Raw genomic sequence first — 21,775 nt, forward strand, 5'->3', positions numbered from 1 at the left:
CTGAAAAATACACTAGAGGGGTTCAAAAGTCGAATGAATGAAATGGAAGCACAAATCAGAGGACCATAAGACAAAGCAATGGAAAACAGAAAGAGCAGCAAGGTAAAAAAAAGAACTAAAAGTAAGGATATCTTAAAGGACCACAGGCACAACATTAAGCAGAATAATATTTGCATTGTAAGAGTTCCAGAAGGAGAAGAGAAAAAGGATCGTAAAATTTCTTGAAGAAATAGTGGCTGAAAACTTCCCTAACCTGGGGAAGGATACAGAAATTCAAGTTCAAGAAGCCCAGAGAGTTCAAATTAAGATGAACCCAAAGAAAAACACACCAGGACACATTATAATTATAATGGTAGAAGTTAAGGATAGTGAGAAAATATTTTTTTTAGGTTTATTTATTTATTTAGAGAGAGAGAGAGAGTGCATGCGTGTGCACGAGCCAGGAAGGGGCAGAGAGAGAAGGAGAAAGAGAGAATCCCAAGCAGGCTCTACACTGTCAGCACAGAGCCCGATGTGGGGATCAAACCCACAAACCATGAGATCATGACCCAAGCCAAAACAAGAGTCAAAGGCTCAACCGACTGAGCCACCCAGGCACCCCAAGGATAACAAGAAAATCTGAAAAGCAGTAAGAGAAAAGCAACAATACTATGTACAAAGGAGACCCCATAAGGTTTTTAGACTTTTCAGCAGAAACTTTGCAAACCAAAAAGGAGTGGGGTGACATATTTAAAGTACTAAAAGGGGAAAAAGTGCCAACCAGGAATTCTCTACCCATCAAGGTTATCATTCAAAATTGAAGGAGAGATTAAGAGTTTTCCAGATAAGCAAAATCTAACAGAGTTCATCACCACTAAACTGGCCTTACAAGAAATGTTAAAGGGACTTCTCTAAGCTAAGAAGAAAAGGCACTAATTAATTTTAAAATACATACGAAAGTGAAAATAGAAAAGGTAGGTAAAAATTAAAGGTAGTAGATCAACCACTTATAAAGCAAGTATGAAGGGTAAAAGACAGAAGTAGTAAAATTAATTGAAAATAAAACAGTTAAGGGATACATAAAATAAAAAGTAAACTGTATCATCAAAAATCTAAAATGTAGGAGGGAGGAGTAAAAATTTAAAGCTTTGGAATGTGTTCAAAATTAATTTACTGTCAATTCAAAAATGAGTTACATACATGTTATATGTGAACCAAACAGTAACCACAAAGAAAAAAATTACAGTAAATACATAGAAAGGAATCTAAACATAACACTATAGAAGACAAACCATAAGGGAAGAAAGAGAAGAAGAAACAGAGGGGAACTACAACAGCCAGAAAACAATTAACAAAATGGCAATAAGTACATATCTATCAATAATTAAATGTAAATGGACTAAATGCTCCAATCAAAAAACAAAGGGTGGATGGATGGGAAAAAAGCCCTTTTATAGGCTACGCACAAGAGACTCACTTCAAACCTAAGGACACACACAGACTAAAAGTAGAGGGGCACCTGGGTGGCTCAGTTGGTTAAGCTTCCGACTTCGGCCCAAGTCATGATCTCACAGTTCATGAGTTCAAGCCCCGTGTGAGGCTCCGTACTGACAACTCAGAGCCTGGAGCCTACTTCAGAGTCTATGTATCCCCCCCCTCTCTGCCCCTACCCTGTTTGTGCTCGCTTGCTCTCTCTCTCTCTCTCAAAAATAAACATTAAAATAAAAAAAAAAAGAAAGTAAAGGGATAGAAAAGGATATATCATGTAAGTGGAAATGAAAAGAGAGCTGGGATAGGAATACTTGTATCAGAAAAATTAGACTTTAAAACAAAGACCATAACAAAAGACAAAGAAGGGTACTACATAATGATAAAGGGGTTGATCTAACAAGATGATATGACATTTGTAAATATGTATGAACTGAATATAGGAGCACCTAAATATATAAAGCAAATATTAACAGCAATAAAGAGATAAATAGACAGCAATACAATAATAGTAGGGGATTTTAACACCTCACTTAAATCAATGGAGAGATCATCCAGACAAAAAAATCAAAAAGAAAACATTGGCCTTAAACAACACACTAGACCAGAGGGACTTAATAGATATATACAGAACACCCCATCCAAAAACAGGAGATGGGGCGCCTGGGTGGCTCAGTCGGTTATGCATCCTACTTCAGCTCAGGTCATGATCTCACAGTTCGTGGTTTCAAGCCCCACGTCAGGCTCTGTGCTGACAGTTCAGAGACTCAAGTCTGCTTCAGATCCATCCTATGTTCATTCTCTTTCTCTCTCTCTCTCTGTCTCTCTCTCAAAAATAAATAAACATTAAAAAAACAGGAGAATACACATTTTTCTTGAGTGCACAGGGAACATTCTCCAGGATGGACTACGTGTTAGATCACAAAACAAGTCAATAAGTTTAACAAGACTGAAATCATATCAAGCATCTTTTCCACAACTGTATGAAACTAAAAATCAATTACAAGAAACAACTGGAAAAACACAAACATGGAGACTAAACAACATGCTATTAACCAATGAATGAATCAAAAAAAAAATCAAAAGATAACATGAGACAAATGAAAATGGAAACACAATGTTCCGAAATCTTTGGGACACAGCAAAAGCAGTTCTGAGAGAAGTTCATAGCAATACAGGTCTACCTCAGGAAACAAGAAAAACATCAAATAAACAATCTGTCTTAACGCTTAAGGAAATAAAGAAAGAACAAAGCCCTTTCTAGTATTAGAAAGGAAAGAATAAAGATCAGAATGGAAATAAATGAAATAGACACTAAAAAAAAAAAAAAAAGAATAGAAAGGATGAATGAAAGTAAGAGATGGTTCTTTGAAAAGGTAAACAAAATGAACAAACTTTTAGCCAGACTCAAGAAAAGAGAGCCCAAATAATAAAATCATAAACAAATGAGAAATTAAAACTGATACCACAGAAATACAAAGGAAAAGAGAATACAATAAACAGTTATATACTACCAATTAGACAACCTAGAAAAAATGGACAAATTCCTAGAAACATATAATCTTCTAAGACTAAATCATGAAGAAATAGAAAATCTGAATAGACCAATTATTAACAATGAAATTGAATCAGTAATCAAAAACTCCCAATAAACAAAAGTCCGGGTCAAGTTGGCTTCCTCAAATTATTCCAACTCTTGAAGAGGAAGGAACACTTTCAAACTCACTTTACAAGGCCAGCATTACCCTGATACCAAAACCAAAGACACTACAAAAAAATTACAGGCCAATATCCCTGCTGAACATAGATGCAAAAGTCCTCAACTAAATATTAGCAAACCGAATTCAATGTCAATAATAACATGTAAAGGATCATACCCCATGACCAAGTGGGATTCATTCCAGGCATACAAGAATGGTTCAACATCCAAAAATCAATGAGATACACCAAAAAAAAGCATTTGACAAATTTCAACATCCATTTATGATAAAAACCCCCAACAAAGTGGATATGCAGAGAAGGTATCTCAACACAATAAAGGCCATATATGACAAGCCCACACCTAATTTCATACTCAACAGTGAAAAGCTGAAAGCCTTTACTCTAAGATCAGAAACAACCCAAGGATGTCTACTCACCACTTTTATTCAAAAGAATACTGGAAGGCCTAGCCACAGTAATTACACAGAAAAAAAAAAGAAATAAAAGGCATCTAAATAGGAAGAAGTAAAACTGTCACTATTTGCAAATGACATGCTATTACATTAAAAACCCTAAAGACACCACCAAATAACTACTCAAATAAATTCAGTAAAGTTGTAGGACACAAAATTAATAATCAGAAATCTGTTGTGTTTCTATACACTAAAAACAAACTATCAGAAAGCCATATTAAGAAAACAACCAGATTTACAAGTGCATCAAAAGGAACAAAATACCTAGGAATAAACAAGGTAAGGCCATGGCCAGAGATTTAAGCAAAACAGATATAAGTAACATGCCTGATGGATAATTTAAAGATCAGATGGGGGCGCCGGGGTGGCTTGGTTGGTTAGGCGTCTGACCTCGGCTCAGGTCATGATCTCACGGTCCGTGAGTTCGAGCCCCGCGTCGGGCTCTGTGCTGACAGCTCAGAGCCTGGAGCCTGTTTCAGATTCTGTGTCTCCCTCTCTCTCTGCCCCTCTCCTGTTCATGCTTTGTCTCTCTCTGTCTCAAAAATAAATAAACGTTAAAAAAAAAATAAAAAAATAAAGAACAATCATATTGATACTCACTGGGCTTGAGAAAAAAATAGAAGACATCAGTGAGATGCTTACCAAAGAGATAAAAGAGTGAAAAACAAATCAATCAGAGATGAAGAATGCAATAAATGAGATCAGAAACACGCCTGGTGCAATGAACAGCAGGTTAGAAGAAACAGAAAAACAAATTAGTGACCTAGAGGACAAACTAATGGAAAATAACAGAGCTGAAGAAAAGAAAGAGAAGAATTATGCAACACGAGAAATAGACTTAGGGATCTCGGTGACTCCATCAAACATAACATTCGTATTATAGGAGTCCCAGAAGAGGAAGAAAGAGAAAAGGGGGCAGAAAACTTCTTTGAAGAAATAAGCCGAAAACTTCCCTAACCTGGGGAAGGAAACAGACATCTAGATCCACAAGGAACAGAGATCTCCGATCAAAATCAACAAAGGTGGGCCAACAGCAAGACATATTGTAATTAAATGTGCAAAATATAGTGATGAAGAAAAAATCTTAAAAGCGGCAAGACAAAGTCTTAAGGGGTGCCTGGCTGGCTCAGTCAGTACAGCATGTGACTCCTGATCTTGGGGTTGTGGGTTTGAGCCCCAGGTTGGGTGTAGAGATTAGTCAAGAAATAAAATCATAAAAAAACAGTCCTTAACTTATAAGGGAAGACCCATAAGGCTACCTGCAGATTTATCAACAGAAACTTGGCAAACCAGGAGGGAGTGGCATAATACATTCAAATTGCTGAATGGAAAAATCTGTTGCCAAGAATACTCTATCCAGCAAGGCTATCCTTCAGAATAGAGAGAAAAAGAATTTCCTGAACAAACAAAAACTAAAGGAGCATGTGACCACTAAACCAGCGCTGCAAGAAATATTAAGGGGGAGTCTTTGAGTGGAAAGGAGAGACAAAAGTGACAGTACAGGGGTGTCTCGGTGGCTCAGTTAATCATTTGACTTTTTAATGTTTTTATTTATTTTTTAGAAAGACAAAGCGTGACTGGAGGAAGGGCAGAGACAGAGGGAGACACAGAATCCAAAGGAGGCTCCAGGCTCTGAGCTGTCAGCACAGAACCTGACATGGGGCTCAAACTCACGGACCATGAGATCATGACCTGAGCCGAAGTTGGCCGCTTAACTGACTGAGCCACCCAGGCGCCCCAATCATCCGACTCTTGATTTCAGCTCAGGTCATTCATGCATGATCTTGCAGTTCCTGAGATAGAGCCCCACGACAGGCTCTGCGCTGACAGCACAGAGCCTGCTTTAGATTCTCTCTCTCCCTCTCTGTCTCCCCCTCCCCGGTGCATGCGCTCACTTTCTCTCAAAATAAATTAAAAAAAAAAAAAACTTAAAAGGGGTGCCTGGGTGGCTCAGTCAGTTAAGTGTCCAACTTCAGCTCAGGTCATGATCTCACTGTTCGTGAGTTTGAGCACCACGTCTGGCTCTGTGCTGACGGCTTAGAGCCCAGAGCCTGCTTCAGATTCTGTGTCTTCCTCTCTCTTTGCCCCTTGCCCACTCACGCTTGGACTCTCTCTCAAAAATAAACAAACATTAACAAAATTAAATAAACAAAAAAATTCAAAAGTGACAGTATAAAGGCAGGAAATACAAAAGCAGTAAAAGATATTTCTGCATATTTCTGCAAAATCAGATCATTTCTGTAAAAATCAGTGAAGGAACTCAGACAAAAAAAGGATATAAAATATAATAACATACCTAAAATGTGGGGAGGAGAAAAGAATGGGTTCAAATTGGAATGACCATCAATATATATTGCTATTTGCAGAAGATGTTATACACAAACCTAATGGTGACCATCTATCAAAAACCACTAATAACCATGAAAAGAATAAAAAGAAATCCAAATATATCACTAAAAGACAATGAGCAAAATGGGGGGCCTGGGTGCCTCAGTTGGTTAAGCATCCAACTTCAGCTCAGGTCATGATCTCACGGCTCGTGAGTTCGAGCCCTGCTTTGGGCTCTGTGCTGACAGCTCAGAGCCTGGAGCCCACTTCAGATTCTCTATCTCTCTCTCTGCCCCTCCCCTCCTCCCACTCTGTCTCTCTCTCCTTCAAAATAAATAAACATTAAAAAAATTTTAAATTAGCAAAACATGAGAGAAAGACAAGAAAGGACCAGAGAAAATCTCCAGAAACAACCACAAAACAAGTAATACACATAAAATACATATCTACCAATAATTACTCTGAATGTAAATGGACCAGAAGGGAGTGGCATGATATATTCACAGTGCTGAGTGGGAAAAATCTGCAGCCAAGAATATACTCTATCCAGCAAAGCTATCATTCAGAACAGAAGGAGAGATAAAGAGTTTTCCAGACAAACAAATATTAAAGAGTTTGTGACCAGTAAACATGCCCTGCAAGAAATACTAAAGGAGACACTTTGAGTGGAATGGAAAGGCCAAAAGTGACAAAGACCAGAAAGGAACAGAGAAAATCTCCAGAAATGATGACAAAACAAGAAATAAAATGGCAACAAATACATATCTATTAATAATTGCTCTGAATGTAAATGGACTAAAAACTCCCATCACAAAACATAGGGTGTCAGAATGGATAAAAAAATAAGACCATCTATATGTTGCCTACAAGAGACTCATTTTATTTTTCACTTTTTGAAGATTTTATTTTCTCAGTAATCTCTACATCCAATGTGGGGCTTTAACTCACAACCCCAAGATCAAGAGTCACATGCTGTACCCACTGAGCCATCCAGGCACCCAATACAAGAGACTCATTTTATTTATTTTTTTAATCTTATTTTTGAGAGACAGAAAGACAGAGTGCAAGCAGGGAGGAACAGAGGGAAAGGGAGACACAGAATCCGAAGCAGGCTCCAGGCTCTGAGCTGTCAGCACAAAGCCCAACATGGGGCTCAAACTCATGAACCGCGAGATCATGACCTGAGCCAAAGTCGGATGCTTAACCAACTGCTTACAGGAATTAATTGATAATAATACAAAATAGTAGGGAACTTTACCATCCCACTTACATCAAGGGACAGATCATCTAAACGGAAAATAAATAAGGAAACAATGGTTTTGAATGACACACTGGACCAGATGGACTTAATGGATATACTTAGAACATACTATTCTAAAACAGCAGAATACACATTACTTTCAAGGGCACATGGGACATTCTTCAGAATAGATCACATATTAGGTCACAACACAGACCTCAACAAATACAAAAAGACTGAAATCATACCATTCATACTATGTGGTTCTCTGAACCACAACACCATGAAACTTGAAGTTAACCACAAGAAAAAATCTGGAAAGACCATAAATATATGGAGGTTAAACAATATGCTACCAAACAATGAATGGGTCAACAAGAAAATCAAAGAAAAAATTAAAAAATACATAAAACAAATGAAAATTAAAACACACTTCTCCAAAGCCTTTGGGATGCAGCAAAAGCTGTCCTAAGAAGAAAGTATGCAGAAATACAGGCCTACCTCAAGAAGCAAGAAAACTCTCAAATAAACAACCTACCCTTACACATAAAGGAGTTAGAAAAAGAACAAATGAAGCCTATCACCAGCAGAGGGAAGGAAATAATAGAGATTAGAACAGAAATAAATGATACAGAAACTTAAAAAATAATAGAACAGGGGAACCTGGGCAACTCAGTCAGTTAAGCATCCAACATTGGCTCAGGTCGCAATCTCAGTTTGTGAGTTCAAGCCCTGAGTTGGTCTCTGTGCTAACAGCTCAAAGCCTAGAGCCCACTTCAGATTCTGTGTCTCCCTCTCTCTACCCCTCCCCTGCTCACACTCTGTCTCTCTCTCCTTCAAAAATAAATAAACATTAAAAAAAAATTATCCAAGGGATACAGGTATGCTGTTTTGAAGGGGCACATGCACCCCAATGTTTATAGCAGCACTATCAACAATAGCCAAAGTATGGAAAGAGCCCAAATGTCCACTGATGGATGAAGTATTACTCGGCAATCAAAAAGAATGAAATCTTGCCATTTGCAACTACGTGGATGGAACTGAAGGGTATTATGCTGAGTGAAATTAGTCAGAGAAAGACAAAAATCGTATGACTTCACTCATATGAGGACTTTAAGAGACAAAACAGATGAACACAAGGGAAGGGGGAAACAAAAATAATATAAAAACAAGGAGGGGGACAAAACAGAAGAGACTCATAAATATGAACAAACTGAGGGTTACTGGAGGGGTTGTGTGAGGGGGGATGGGCTAAATGGGTAAAGGGGAACTAAGGAATCTACAGCTGAAATCAGTGTTGTAGTATATGCTAACTAATTTGGATATAAATTTAAAAAAATAAATAATTAAATTAAAAAAAAACAGAACAAATCACTGAAACCAGGAACTATTTCTTTGAAAAAAATTAATAAAATTGATAACCCTCTAGCCAGACTTATCAAAAAGAAAACAGAAAGGACACAAATAAATAAAATCACAAATGAGAGACAACACAGAACAACCAACATCACAGAAATACAAGTAATTATAAGAGAGTACTATGAAAAACTATATGCCAACTAACTGGACATCCTGGAAGAAACAGATAAATTCCTACAAACATATAAGCTACCAAAACCAAAACAGGAAGAAATAGAAAACTTGAACAGACTGATAACCAGCAAACAAACTGAATCAGTAATCAAAAAACTCCCAACAAACAAAAGTCCAGGGCCAGACAGCTTCATAGGCTAATTCTACCAAATATTTAGAGGCTTTTTAAAAAATTAATTGCCTAATTAAAGTTTATTTATTTATTTATTTGGAGAAATGGAGAGAGAGCGAGCGAGAGAAAGCACACGTGGCGGAGGGACAGAGAGCAAGGGGGAGAGAGAGAATCCCAAGCAGGCTCCACACTACCAGTGTGCAGCCAGACACAGGGCTTGAACTCATGAACCATGAGATCATGACCTGAGCCAAAATCAAGAGTAAGATGCTTAAATGACTGAGCCACCCAGGCTCCCCTATTTCCACCAAACATTTAAAGAAGGGTTTATGCCTATTCTTCTCAAACTATTCCAAAAAACAGAAAAGGAAGGAAACTTCCAAATTCATTCTATGAAGCCAGCATTACCCTGACACCAAAACCAGATAAGACACAACTAAAAAAGAACTACAGGCCAGGGGCACCTGGGTGGTTCAGTCGGTTAAGCATCTGACTGCGGCTCAGGTCATGATCTCACAGTTTGTGAGTTCAAGCCTTGCATCGGGTTCTGTGCTGACAGCTCAGAGCCTGGAGCCTGCTTCAGATTCTGTGTCTCCCTCTCTCTCCCCCTCCCCTGCTCATTCTCCCTCTCTCTCTCAAAAATAAATAAACATAAAGAAAAAAATGTAAAAATAAAATGAAATAAAAAATAAAAAAAAATAAAAAAGAGTACAGGCCAACATTCCTGATGAACATGGAGGCAAAAATTATCAATAAAATACTACCAAACCAAATCTAAAAATACATGAAAAATATCATTCACCACAATCAAGTGGAATTTATTCCTGAGTTGCAATATTTGCAAATCAATCTACATGTTACAGCACATTAAGAAAAGAAAGGTTAAGGGGCATCTGGGTGGCTCAGTTGGTTAAGTGTCTGACTTCATCTCAGGTCATGATCTTGCAGTTCGTGGGTTTGGGCCCCACGTCTGGCTCTGTGATGACGGCTTGGAGTCTGGAACCTGCTTTGGATTCTTTGTCTCCCTCTCTCTCTGCCCCTCCCCCAACTCATGCTCTGTTTCTCAAAAATAAATAAATGTTAAACATTTTTTAAAGAAAAGAAAAGAAAGGTTAAGAATCATATGATCATTTCAATAGATGCAGAAAGAGCATTTGACAAAATACAACATCCATTCATGATGAAAACTCTCAGGAAAGTAGGTTTAGAGGGAACATACCTCAACATTATAAACGCCATATATGAAAACCCCAAAGCTAACATCATACTCAATGGGGAAAAACTGAGACCTTTTCCTCTACAGTCAGGAACAAGACAGGGATGTCCACTCTCACCACTTTTATTCAACACAGTACTGGAAGTCCTAGCCACAGTAATCAGACAACAAAAAGAAATAAAAGGCATCCAAATCAGCAAGGAAGAAGTAAAATGTTCACTGTTTGCAGATGACAATATACCATACATAGAAAACCCAAAAGACTCCACCAAAAAATTGCTGGAACTGATAAGCAAGTTTAGTAAAGTTGCAGGATATAAAATCAACATACAGAAATCTGTTGCATTTATATATTCCAATAATGAAGCAGAACAGAAATTGAGCAATCAGTCCCATGTACAACTGCACCAAAAACAATAAGATATTTAGGAATAAACCTAACCAAAGAGGTGAAATATCTGTACTCTGAAAACTATAAAACACTGATAAACTAAAGATGACACAAAGAAATGGAAAGACAATCTGTACTCACAGATTGGAAGAACAAATATTGTTAAAATGTCTCTATTATCCAAAGGACAATCTACACGTTTAATGCAATCTGTATCAAAATACTAACGGCATTTTTCACAGAACTAGAACAAACAATCCTAACATTTGTATAAAACCACAAAAGCCCCTAAACAGCCAAAGCAACCTTGAAAAAGAAAAGCAAAGCTGGAGGCATCACAATTCCAGACTTCAAGTTATATTACAAAGTGATCAAAACTGTGTGGTACTGGCACAAAAGCAGACACACAGATCAATAGAACAGAATAGAACCCACAACTATATGGTCAATTAATCCTGGAGAAAGCAGTTAAGAATATCCAACAGGAAAAATAGTATCTCTCCAACAAATGGTGTTGGGAAAACTGGACAGCAATATGCAGAGGAACGACACAGGACCATTTTCTTATACCATACACAAAAATAAATTCAAAATGGATAAAAGACCAACTATAAGACCTGAAACCATATAAATCCTAGAAGTGAACACAGGCAGTAACTTCTCTGACATCTGCCACAGCAACTTCTTGCTAGATATGTCTCTGTGCCCAGGGAACAAAAGCAAAAATAAGCCCCTGGGACTATACCAATATAAAAAGCTTCTGCACAGCAAAGAAAACAATCAACAAAACTAAGAGGCAACCTAGAGAACGGAAGAAGATATTTGCAAATGACATATCCAATAAAGGGTTATTGTCCAAAACATATAAAGAACTTATAAAACTCAACATCCAAAAACCAAATAATCCAATTAAAAATGGGCAGAAGAAATGAATAGACATTTTTCCAAAGAAGACATCCAGATGGCAAACAGACACATGAAAAGAGGCTCAACATCACTCCTCAAATCAAAACTACAATGAGGTTTCACCTCACACCTGCCATTATGGCTAAAATCAACAACACACGAAACAACAGGTGTTAGCCAGGAAGTGGAGAGAGGGGAACCCTCTTGCCTATTGGTGGGAATGCAAACAGGTGCAGCCACTTTGGAAAACAGCTATGGAGGCTCCTCAAAAGTTAAAAATAAAACTACCCTATGATCCAGCAATCACACTATTAGGTATTTACCCAAAGAATACAAAAATACTAATTCAAAGGGAAACATGCACCCTGATGTTTATAGCAGCATTACCTGCAAAAGCCAAATGATGGAAGCAGCTCAAGTGTCCATCAACTGATTAATAGAAAATGTGGTGTATACAATGGAGTACTACGTGGCAATGAGAAAGAATGAAATATGGCCTTTGTAGCAACATGGATGGAACTGGAGAGTGTGATGCTAAGTGAAATAAGCCATACAGAGAAAGACAGATACCATATGGTTTCACTCTTATGTGGATCCTGAGAAACTTAACCCATGCGGGAGGGGAAGGAAGAAAAAAAAAAAAAAGAGGTTAGAGTGGAAGAGAGCCAAAGCATAAGTGACTCTTAAAAACTGAGAACAAACTGAGGGTTGATGGGGGGTGGGAGGCAGGGGAGGGTGGGTGATGGGTATTGAGGAGGGCACCTTTTGGGATGAGCACTGGGTGTTATATGGAAACCAATTTGACAATAAACTTCATAAAAAAAAATTAAATAAATAAATAAATAAATAAAAACTTAAAAAAAAAAAAAAAAGAAAATGTGGTGTGTATATATATATATACAATGGAATTTTACCCAGCCATTTAAAAGAATGAAATCCTGCCATTTGCAATGACATGGATGGAGCTAGAGAGTATTATGCTAAGTGAAGTAAGTCAGAGAAAGACAAATACCATATGATTTCACTTATGTGGAATTTAAAACACAAAACAAACATGCAAAGGGGAAAAAGAGAAAGTCAAGAAACAGACTCTGAACTATTGAGAACAAACTGATGGTTACCAGATGGGAGGTGGGTGGGGGGGACGGGTTAAACAGGTGATGGAGATTAAGGAGGGTACTGGTTGGGATGAGCACAGGGTGTTGTATAGAAGTGTTGAAATACTATATTGTATACATGAAACTAACATTACACTGTATGTTAACTAACTGGAATTTGAATAAAAACTTTAAAAAAGTGTGGTACTGGCAGAGGGTTAGATCTATAAATCAACAGAACAGAGTCCAGAAACAGATCCACAAACACAGCCAATTTATTTATGACAAAACTGCAAACGCAATTCAAAAGAGAAAAATTATACTTTCAACAAATGGGGTTAGAACGAATGTAATTCCATATGCAAAATAATGACCCTCAACTTAATCCTTACACCTTATATAAAATTTAACACAGAAGAGATCACAGATCTAAATGGAAAACCAATAACTATGAAACTTATAGAAGAAACAGAAAAAAATCTTCATGACTTAGGATCCAACAAGGAATTATTTTTTAATGTTTATTTATTTATTTTGAGGCAGACAGAGAGAGCAAGCAGGGGAGGGGCAGAGAGAGAATCCCAAGCAGGCTCTGCACTGTCGGCACAGAGCCTAATGCAGGGCTTGAACCCACAAACCCTGAGATCATGACCTGAGCCAAAATCAAGAGTCAGATGCTCAACCCAATGAGACACCCAGGCACCCCAGACCCAGCAAAGAATTCTTAAACGTGATGTTGAAATAACCGTGCGTGAAGGAAATAATTCATATATTGGCCATTTTCAAAATTAAAAATTCTTGCTCTGTGAATAACACTAAGCGAATGAAAAGACGTGGCTTGAAGAAATATAGACAAAATATTTACAAACGTATCTGACAAAGGACTTGTAAACAATATACATAAATAACTCTCTCCAATTTCAAGAGCGAGAAAACAATCCAATTTTAAAATGGGCAGATGACAAACTGAGGGTTGATGGGGGGTGGGAGGGGGGGAGGGTGGGTGATGGGTATTGAGGAGGGCACCTTTTGGGATGAGCACTGGGTGTTGTATGGAAACCAATTTGACAATAAATTTCATATATTGAAAAAAAAATAAAATAAAAAAAAATAAAATGGGCAGATGACTTGATTGAACACTTCGCCAAAGAGGATATACAAAAAGTAAAGAAACATACAGAGGTCTTAAACATCATCAGCTATTAGTGAAACACAAATTAAAGGCATGATGAGACAATAACTGTACTACTAGGATGACTAAAATTAAAAATACTAACAATACCAGGGCGCCTAGATGGCTCAGTTGGCTACGTGTCCAACCCTTGATTTCAGCTCAGGTCACGATCAACCTGCTTGGGATTCTCTCTCTCCCTCTCTATGCCCCTCCCTCGCTCACGCTCGTGCTCTCTCAAAATAAATAAATAAACATTAAAAAAATACTGACAATACCAAGTGCTGGCAAAAATGTGAAGCAACTGGAATTCTTATACATTGCTGGTGAAAATGAAAAATGATTCAACTATTCTGGAAAACAATTTGGCAGATTCTTAAAACATTAAGCATACAGTTACCAAAAGACCCAGAAATCCAGTATTTATTCTAGAGAAATGAAAACATATGTGCACACAAAAACTTGTGTATGAATATTAAAGTGGCTTTACTCGTAATTGCCAAAACTGGAAATAATCCAAATGATTTTCAACAGGAGAATGGATAAATAAGCTACAATACATCTATACCATGGAATACCACCCAGCAATAAAAAAGGAAAGAACTGACAACTTGTCTGAATCTCCAGGGAATTATGATGAGTAAAAATTTCCTCCGACTTAGGCTCAGGTCATGATCTCACAGTTTGTGGGTTCAAGCCCCGCATCAGACTCTGTGCAGACAGCTCGGAGCCTGGAGCCTGCTTCAGATTCTGTGTCTTCTCTCTCTGCCCCTCCACTACTCACTCTTACTCTCTCTCTCTCTCTCTCTCTCTCTCAAAAATAAACATTTAAAATTTTTTAAAAATTTTTTAAGTGAAAGAAAAACATTGGTTGGCTGTGAGCACCTGTAGGACTTTGTCTCTTGGCTAAATGAGAATCCAAAGTCTGACCGATAAAATTACTTCAGAAAAATGATCTCAAGAAAAGCAAGTTCCCTGACATATTTCATTCCCAAAGGATACTCTGACACCATGTCTCCAGCTCAGTGAGAAATGCTGTAAGAAATATCTGCAGGAGGGGCGCCTGGGTGGCTCAGTCGGTCAAGCATCCAACTTCAGCTCAGGTCATGATCTCACTGCTTATGGGTGTGAGTCCTGTGTCAGGCTCTGTGCTGACAGCTCGGAGCCTAGAGCCTGCTTCAGATTCTGTCTCTGTCTCTCTGCCCCTCCCCTGCTCACACTCTCTCTCTCTCTCTAATATAAATAAAAAATAAACATTAAAAAATTAAAAAAAAAGAAATATCTGTAGGAAACCAGCGATTGCATTTATCACTAGGCTGTGGTTGAAGACAATTCCACCAACCACATGAAGACTCAGAAAAGAAATGCCTTGGAAGGCAAACACAGGAAACCTTTACTTCCCTGAGAACTCAGTGCACTCTCTCCTGAGGAGTAAGGTGAACCAGGTTCCTGGTTACGTTTCCCTCTGGCTGCCAGAAGCTCAAAGAGAAATCTGTAAGTCAATGTTAGTATCTGTCACACCCTAATGTCTATATTCTAACTTGGCCTTGCTGTCTCTCATTTTCCCTGATCCTAATGCTTATTTACAAATAATTTCCTATTTTAGGTCAGAGATTCCTAAGTATCTCATCACGTCCATGGTAAAAAAAAAAAAAAAAAAAAAAAAAGGAAGAAACAGCATACTTACCTGGGGTTTGGCCATTTCCTGCTTTTCTTGGGAAAAGGCAGAGATGTGTGAAAGCTGAGCTGAAAGAATGGAAAAGTGTACAGCATATGAGAGAACCCATAAGGTTTATATGCCCAGAATTATCTGCCTAGAAATTCCCCTCACACTAGCGGGGCATGAGGCCATTCTGTGGAAGTTTGGGCAACCATGTAGTTTTCAACAACCACCTGTGTATTCTTGACTCTCTTCCTCACATGAGCATCTAACACAAAAGGGTTTTTTTTTTCTATATATACTTGTGTACTGACCCAGAAATTGTAATTCTAGGCATTCTACCTAATGAAATAATGTATTCTAATGCATCACAACTTCTCTGTAAGTACATTCACCTCAGCACTGACTTTCTGAATGCCGAAGTTAATCCTGTGACTCATAATAAGCGATTAGTAAGGAAATACAAGGAGTGAAATGTTACAGACCTATTAAAAATGTTGTATGGAACTGTATGCTTTAGTATTTGTATATTTCTCTGTACGTATATCTAAATTAAGTTTTTTAAATGTTAGAGAATAAATTTTTAAGCTGAATCACAGTAAACTTCTAAATGAAAATAAGGTAGGTTATAAAATTGCAGGAACCCATTTCAAACTGTTAAAAGTTTAAAAACGCACACCCCGAATACCCACTAAAAACTTGCTAAGAATGGACCGGACATTTAAATGCAGGGGGATAAAAATCAATTCCTTTTGATTTTTTTTTTCTATTTTTAATTAATCTGTAATTCAAATGTGTTAGTATTTATCATACACCAAGTAAAATCAACTTTTAAAAACTATCATCCCCATAACGTTTTAAGCCCCATGATCCCCCCAAACCCCGCGGCACCAGGCCTCGCCCACCCCCACCCCCAAGCCCCGAAGTGAGTCCACTCAGGTACCTCTTCCTTCTCCTCCTCACCTCACTGGGGCCGGCTTGCCCAGGAGCCAGAAGGAAGCCTTCGGGTGCAGATTCACTTCGGCTGGAGCATTCACACCAGGCCCCTACGCTGGGGTGTGGGAGAGGGGAGAAGGGAGAGGAAAAGGTGGGGCGCGCCTAAGGAGGCGCCTGATGAGGAGTGCGTAAGAACCCTTAGCGCAAATCACTGTGCCGGAAAACGTGTAAAAGTCAACGTTTAATAAGCCCCATTCAAACCTGACTAGTCCCGTAACTTTGTCCACCATCATGCCCCAGAGACCTTCATTCAGTCTCCCATCACCCCACAACTCCCCGCATCAATGATCCTCCCAAATCCCCCTTCCTTCGTTCCTCCAGAACTCCCCATCACTTGGCCCATCACCCCTAGCACTCGCCCTCTCAACCCATCCCCCCTCCTCTTTCTCACCCTCTCGACAATAGATTATCTGCTCACTGCAGAGGAGACCATTACAAGAACTGGCCCTGAGCAACACTTCCGCTTCGGACCGACTCGGGCTCCGCAGCCTACAGGGCTGCAGCAGGCTGGTGTGCGCACGCTCAGCGGGGTCTTTGAGCCCGCCTCAGCCAATAGTCACCACCAGGCCCCCTCCCGCCGGCGGGACGCGAAAGAGATGGGGCTGGGGCGCGTGCGCCTGCGTCTGCGCCTGCGTCTGCGCCTGCGCCTCGCCTGCGCCTGCGCCTGCGCGGAGAGAAGATGGCTGCGCCCGCGCGGCTGCTTTGAGGTGGCCGTGCCCACCGTGTCTCTTCACCTCGCTGGCTGCCATCACCTATGGAGCAGGTGTTCATTTTGTTCTGCAGAGGCTGTCATTCCTGAGATTTCAAAAACCATTTTCCTTATGGCGGGGAGGGGAATTGCCCAATTAAGAAAAATTCTGGCAGGCAGGAATTTGGTGTCTTGAACCCGAAGGGCAGCATCAGGTTTACAGGTGTAATTGAACAGTTAGACGGGATGCGTGGCAGCATTGCCCAGCGTGCACAAAGGCTGGGAGGTAAGGAAAGGTCACACTGGCTCCATCCAGTGGCTAGAGCTGGGGGTTTGAAGGACAGTATACAAACAAACTAAAGATAAATAAACGGCCACCTAGAACACACCCACCCCGGGGTATAAGGAATGTGTTAAGTAGTGACTGACGAAAGGATGCTTTCTTTGGATGGGCAGGATCGAACTCCTTTCGTTGGAGGTGACAGATACGCTGACCAAAAGGAGCCGGCCACACGAATAGCTGAAGCAAAGAGCTTTCTGGTGGAGGGCACGGCAGTTCCAAAAGCCCGGAAGTGAAACCTAAATTGGTGTGTTAGAGGAACGGAAACCGTGGCAGCTTGTTGGGAGTGTAGGAGGTGTGAGGGTGGGAGAGGTGGGTGGGGCCAGATGCTGTAGGGCCTCCTCTGGCAGGAACAGAGCTCATGCTTCATTCTAGACATAATGGGAAGCCATAAGAAGGGAAAGATTTTTAAAAGACCCCTCAGAAGTAATCAAGAATTCTTGTTGATCGTGAGTCTTGCACCACTAGAACATGAGCTTCACAGGGATTTGCTTAAGCACCTCCTGAATGACACATAGTATTCTAGACGTTGGCAAGGGAAGAAGACAGAACTAACCAAACAAACATTTATGGAGACAGTCTGGTTTCAAACACCCACCTACCAGCTTTGTAACCTAGGGCAGAACTCCTCTGTGCTGTTTCCTTATCTATAAAATGGGGACAATGACAAATGAATTGATACTTATCAAGGGTTTAGAACAAGACTTGGCACATAGTAAGTACTGTATGTTTTATTATTATTTAAATAAAAATAGAAATGTATATGCATAAAGGTTTTTTTAGTAAGAAGGAAAAAATGGGGCACCTGGGTGGCTCAGTCGGTTAAGCCTCTGACTTCAGCTCAGGTCATGATCTCACAGTCCATGGGTTCGAGCCCCACGTCGGGCTCTGTGCTGATGGCTCGGAGCCTGGAGCTTGCTTCGGATTCTGTGTCTCCCTCTCTGCCCCTCCCCTGCTCATGCCCTGTCTCTGTCTCAAAAACAAATAAAAACATAAAAATAAGAAGGAAAAAATTAAAAGATAATCTACAGGCTACTTTGGAGAACAGGCCACAGAGGGCAAGGGCAAAAGCAGGAAAAATACTGTGGCTCCTGCCAACAAGCCCAGCAAGTGATAATGGGACTCAGACCTAGCTCAGTATCTCCTGAGTGCCACACACCATGTGAAGCATATGACATGACCTGCCTCAGACAGTCCCCACCATCTGTGAACAGTCCCATGGCCCCCACTTATCAGATGAGGAAACTGAGTCCCAGAGAGACTCAGTAACTTGCCCAAGGTCACAGAGTTTCCCAGGGTTGGATTCTTAACTTCTACCCAATAATATTTTTTCTTTTGTTTATTCAATATCCCCCAGAACTTTTGGAAAGTATCTGAGGGTCCTCATCCCAGAACCATTAAAACTAACCAAGGAACATTTTTACCAGAAATATAGGTGGAGCAGAGTGCTTGGGTGGTTCAGTAAGTTAAGTATCTGACTCTTGATTTTGGCTCAAGTCATGATCTCACGGGTTTGTGAGTTTGAACCCTGCATCAGGCTCTGTGCTGATGGTGCGGAGCCTGCTTGGGATTCTCTCTCTCTCTCTCTCTCTCAAAATAAAATAAACTTAAAAAAATGTAGGGGGGGAGGGTGCCTGGTGGCTCAGTCAGTTGAGCATCTGATTCTTGATTTCAGCTCGGGTCATGATCTCTCAGTTCGTGAGATGGAGCCCCCAGTCGGGCTCTGCACTGACAGCACAGAGCCTGCTTGAGATTCTCTCCCTCTCTGCCCCTCCCTCCATCTCAAAATAAATAAATAAGCACTAAAAAAAAGGAAATATAGATGGAGCTCCCTAGCAGACAAAGAGAAAAAACAGAGGAGTAACTCCTATCTCTTGCTCCCTGAAGGATCAGCACTTATCAGGTACAAACATGTCAGCTCTCTAAATGCATTAGAAGGTGGGAAGGGTTGGACCTGTAGGTCCCATCCCATCCCAACCTAGCCTCTTCCATCTTAGAAGCCCCATTCCCCACCACCTTGTACACACACACCCCTGTGTTTAGGGAGAATCCTTTGGGTTGGTGGGTATTGGGGTACAGTGATTGCCAGCTCCAGAAATGTCCCTAAGGCAGTGATACAGCCCCTCAAAACTGTTTCAGAGTTCATAGTGCACATCCATAAGCTATGTGAGACCAGCTTTTCTGCTCTGAAGAACTCAGACTCCCACTCTTTCCTGAGCATCCTCTGCCATCAGTCCCTACAGATGCAACCTCCTCATACAGTGGTCTAAGCAGCAGGTAGCTAGGTAAAAGGGTGTGGAAAGCTAACAGGAACTGGTCCCACCACAGAGTCTGTACAATGTGATGCTCCCACCCACAGGCCCCCCCCCCACCTCACCAGTTAGACATCATTACAATTGCTCTCAATACACACTTTATCAAGGGGTGCCTGGTTGGCTCAGTTGGTAGCATGTGACTCTTGGTCCCAGGGTCATGAGTTCAAGCCCCACATTGGGTGTAGGGCTTACCTTTAAAAAAAAACATTTCATCGGGGCGCCTGGGTGGCTCAGTCGGTTGAATATCCGACTTCAGCTCAGGTCATGATCTCACTGTTTGTGAGTTCGAGCCCCGCATCGGGATCTGTGCTGACAGCGCAGAGCCTGGAGCCTGCTTCAGATTCTGTGTCTCCCTCTCTCTGCCCCTTCCCCGCTCATGCTCTGTCTCTCTTTGTCTCTCAAAAATGGATAAACGTTTAAAAAAATAAAAAAAATTTTATCAAAACTATGGAAGTGTGGCTAATTGTGAGCAATCATTTTGGACCATAAGGTGGCAAATGAGTTTGTCAGAGAAACAGCACAGGAGCCAGTTTTCTGGTGATCTTGAAGCTGCCATGCTAGCTCTGAACTACCTGAGGGGAAGAGGAATCCCCTTCCATCCTTTTGAAGCCACTGGTATTTGTAGTATATACCATCACTGGTAATATGAATCCTGAACAATAGATCAGTCTTTTCTGTCTTGGCCAATCTGAGTGTCATTAAATAGGAGACCTATGGGACTGGTTGGGGGTGGGGGTGGATAATGGTGAATGAAGGACAAATTGGAGTGAATGGTAGCAAGGAGAGACAAAGGGTGATGGGAGGGAAGTGAACGAGTAGAGTGGAGTGAAAAGTGGGCAGCGTGGAGCAGCATGAGGAAATGACTATGCATTAGATTTTGAATTAATTTGAGATTATGGATGAGACTGAGTAAATGATGGGAAAATGAGGCATGGTCTAAAGTGACAGAAAGTGAAAGTGGAAGCAGACTGAGTGACTACAGCAATTCAAGGCAGTGAATGTGAATGGAGTTGATAAAGCAGTAGAGTGCAAGTTGTTTTGAGTACTAAGGATCAAAGTGTGAATAAATGATGGTTTATGGAGCACGTAAGAGTTAGAGAGGTGGATTCAGGAGGAGAGTGGGAGTGAATGGAGGTAACGTGAGGCATAGAAGGAAGAATGGAGAGCACGAGGGACAGAATAAGAGGGACTGAAGATGTATATGTGGTAGAATGTGAATATATGAATCAGGTAGATTTGAGTGGTGACACTATGAGGGAGAAGGAGAATGGCTAGAGGTGAATGAGGGGCAGACTTGGACTAGATAGGGGTGATTTGGGGCTCCAGGAATGTCCAGGGTTCCCAGTTTCAATCAGCCCAGGTGAATGAGCTGATGCATGTGCATGAATGGAGCTAATGTTGGGCAGAATGAGAGGGAATAGAAGCAAAAAGCAGAAGGTGAGTAACTGTGGTTATTATAAGCCAAAGAGAAAGATGAGGGTCACATGGCCCCAAGTGAATGAAGTCGGGGGGCGATGGATGAATGGGGCCCAGTATTAGCAAAAAGTGGTGAATTCAAAGGCAGAGTGTGACTGAATGAAGGTACTATGGGGCAGAATGGAAACAACTAGCCATGAAATCATGAGCCAAACAGGAGTGATAAGTGGGAATGGGGTTACATTGGAAATGAGTTTAAATGAATGAGAGGCAGAGTAAGAGTCAATGGAGTCAATGAAGAGAAAATGAGGAATGGGGGTGACCAAGCACAGAATGAGTATATATGGGTAATTTGAGCTAGTGTTTGGGAGTATTACAGGGCAGAGTTCCAGGAAACGGGGGTAACAAGGGAATAGTATTTGAGAGAAGAGAGGTGAAGAAGGGGCAGAGAGTGAATGAGAGAAAGAATGAGGCCCAGAGTCAATTAACAAAGCTGAAGGACGGGCCATGTGAGAATGAATGGGTGTCATTTCATGCACTGTCAAGAAGTGGAGGAGAAAGTAGAAAATGAGAGCCTGAGAGTGAATTGAGGTGAAGGAATATGATGTGAGAGAACTGAGGTAATATAAGGAGAAGGTTAAGAAATTGTGATAATATGAGGCATA

The 21,775-nt window shown here is 40.4% G+C and overlaps 1 protein-coding gene across 8 annotated transcripts in view; it reads right to left on the bottom strand.

The window, feature by feature from the left end:
* ZNF182 (zinc finger protein 182) overlaps nt 1-16,946 on the bottom strand; it is a 30,298-nt gene extending 13,352 nt beyond the window's left edge. For 2 of the 8 annotated variants that reach the window (XM_023249287.2, XM_023249282.2), the window contains exons 1-3: nt 16,743-16,946; nt 16,319-16,406; nt 15,383-15,441 (exon numbers count right to left, since the gene is read on the bottom strand). In XM_023249287.2, the coding sequence (XP_023105055.2) occupies nt 15,383-15,397 (15 nt within the window). In that variant the 5' untranslated portion in view covers nt 15,398-15,441; nt 16,319-16,406; nt 16,743-16,946. Of the gene's footprint in view, nt 1-15,382; nt 15,442-16,298; nt 16,503-16,742 lie in introns of all 8 variants that reach the window. The other 6 variants (XM_023249284.2, XM_045050721.1, XM_023249285.2 and 3 more) reach the window with 6 other exon arrangements.
* Between the last annotated feature and the right edge of the window lie 4,829 nt (nt 16,947-21,775).

This window comes from Felis catus, chromosome X (genome assembly GCF_018350175.1).
Source record: "Felis catus isolate Fca126 chromosome X, F.catus_Fca126_mat1.0, whole genome shotgun sequence".
NCBI lineage: Eukaryota > Metazoa > Chordata > Mammalia > Carnivora > Felidae > Felis > Felis catus.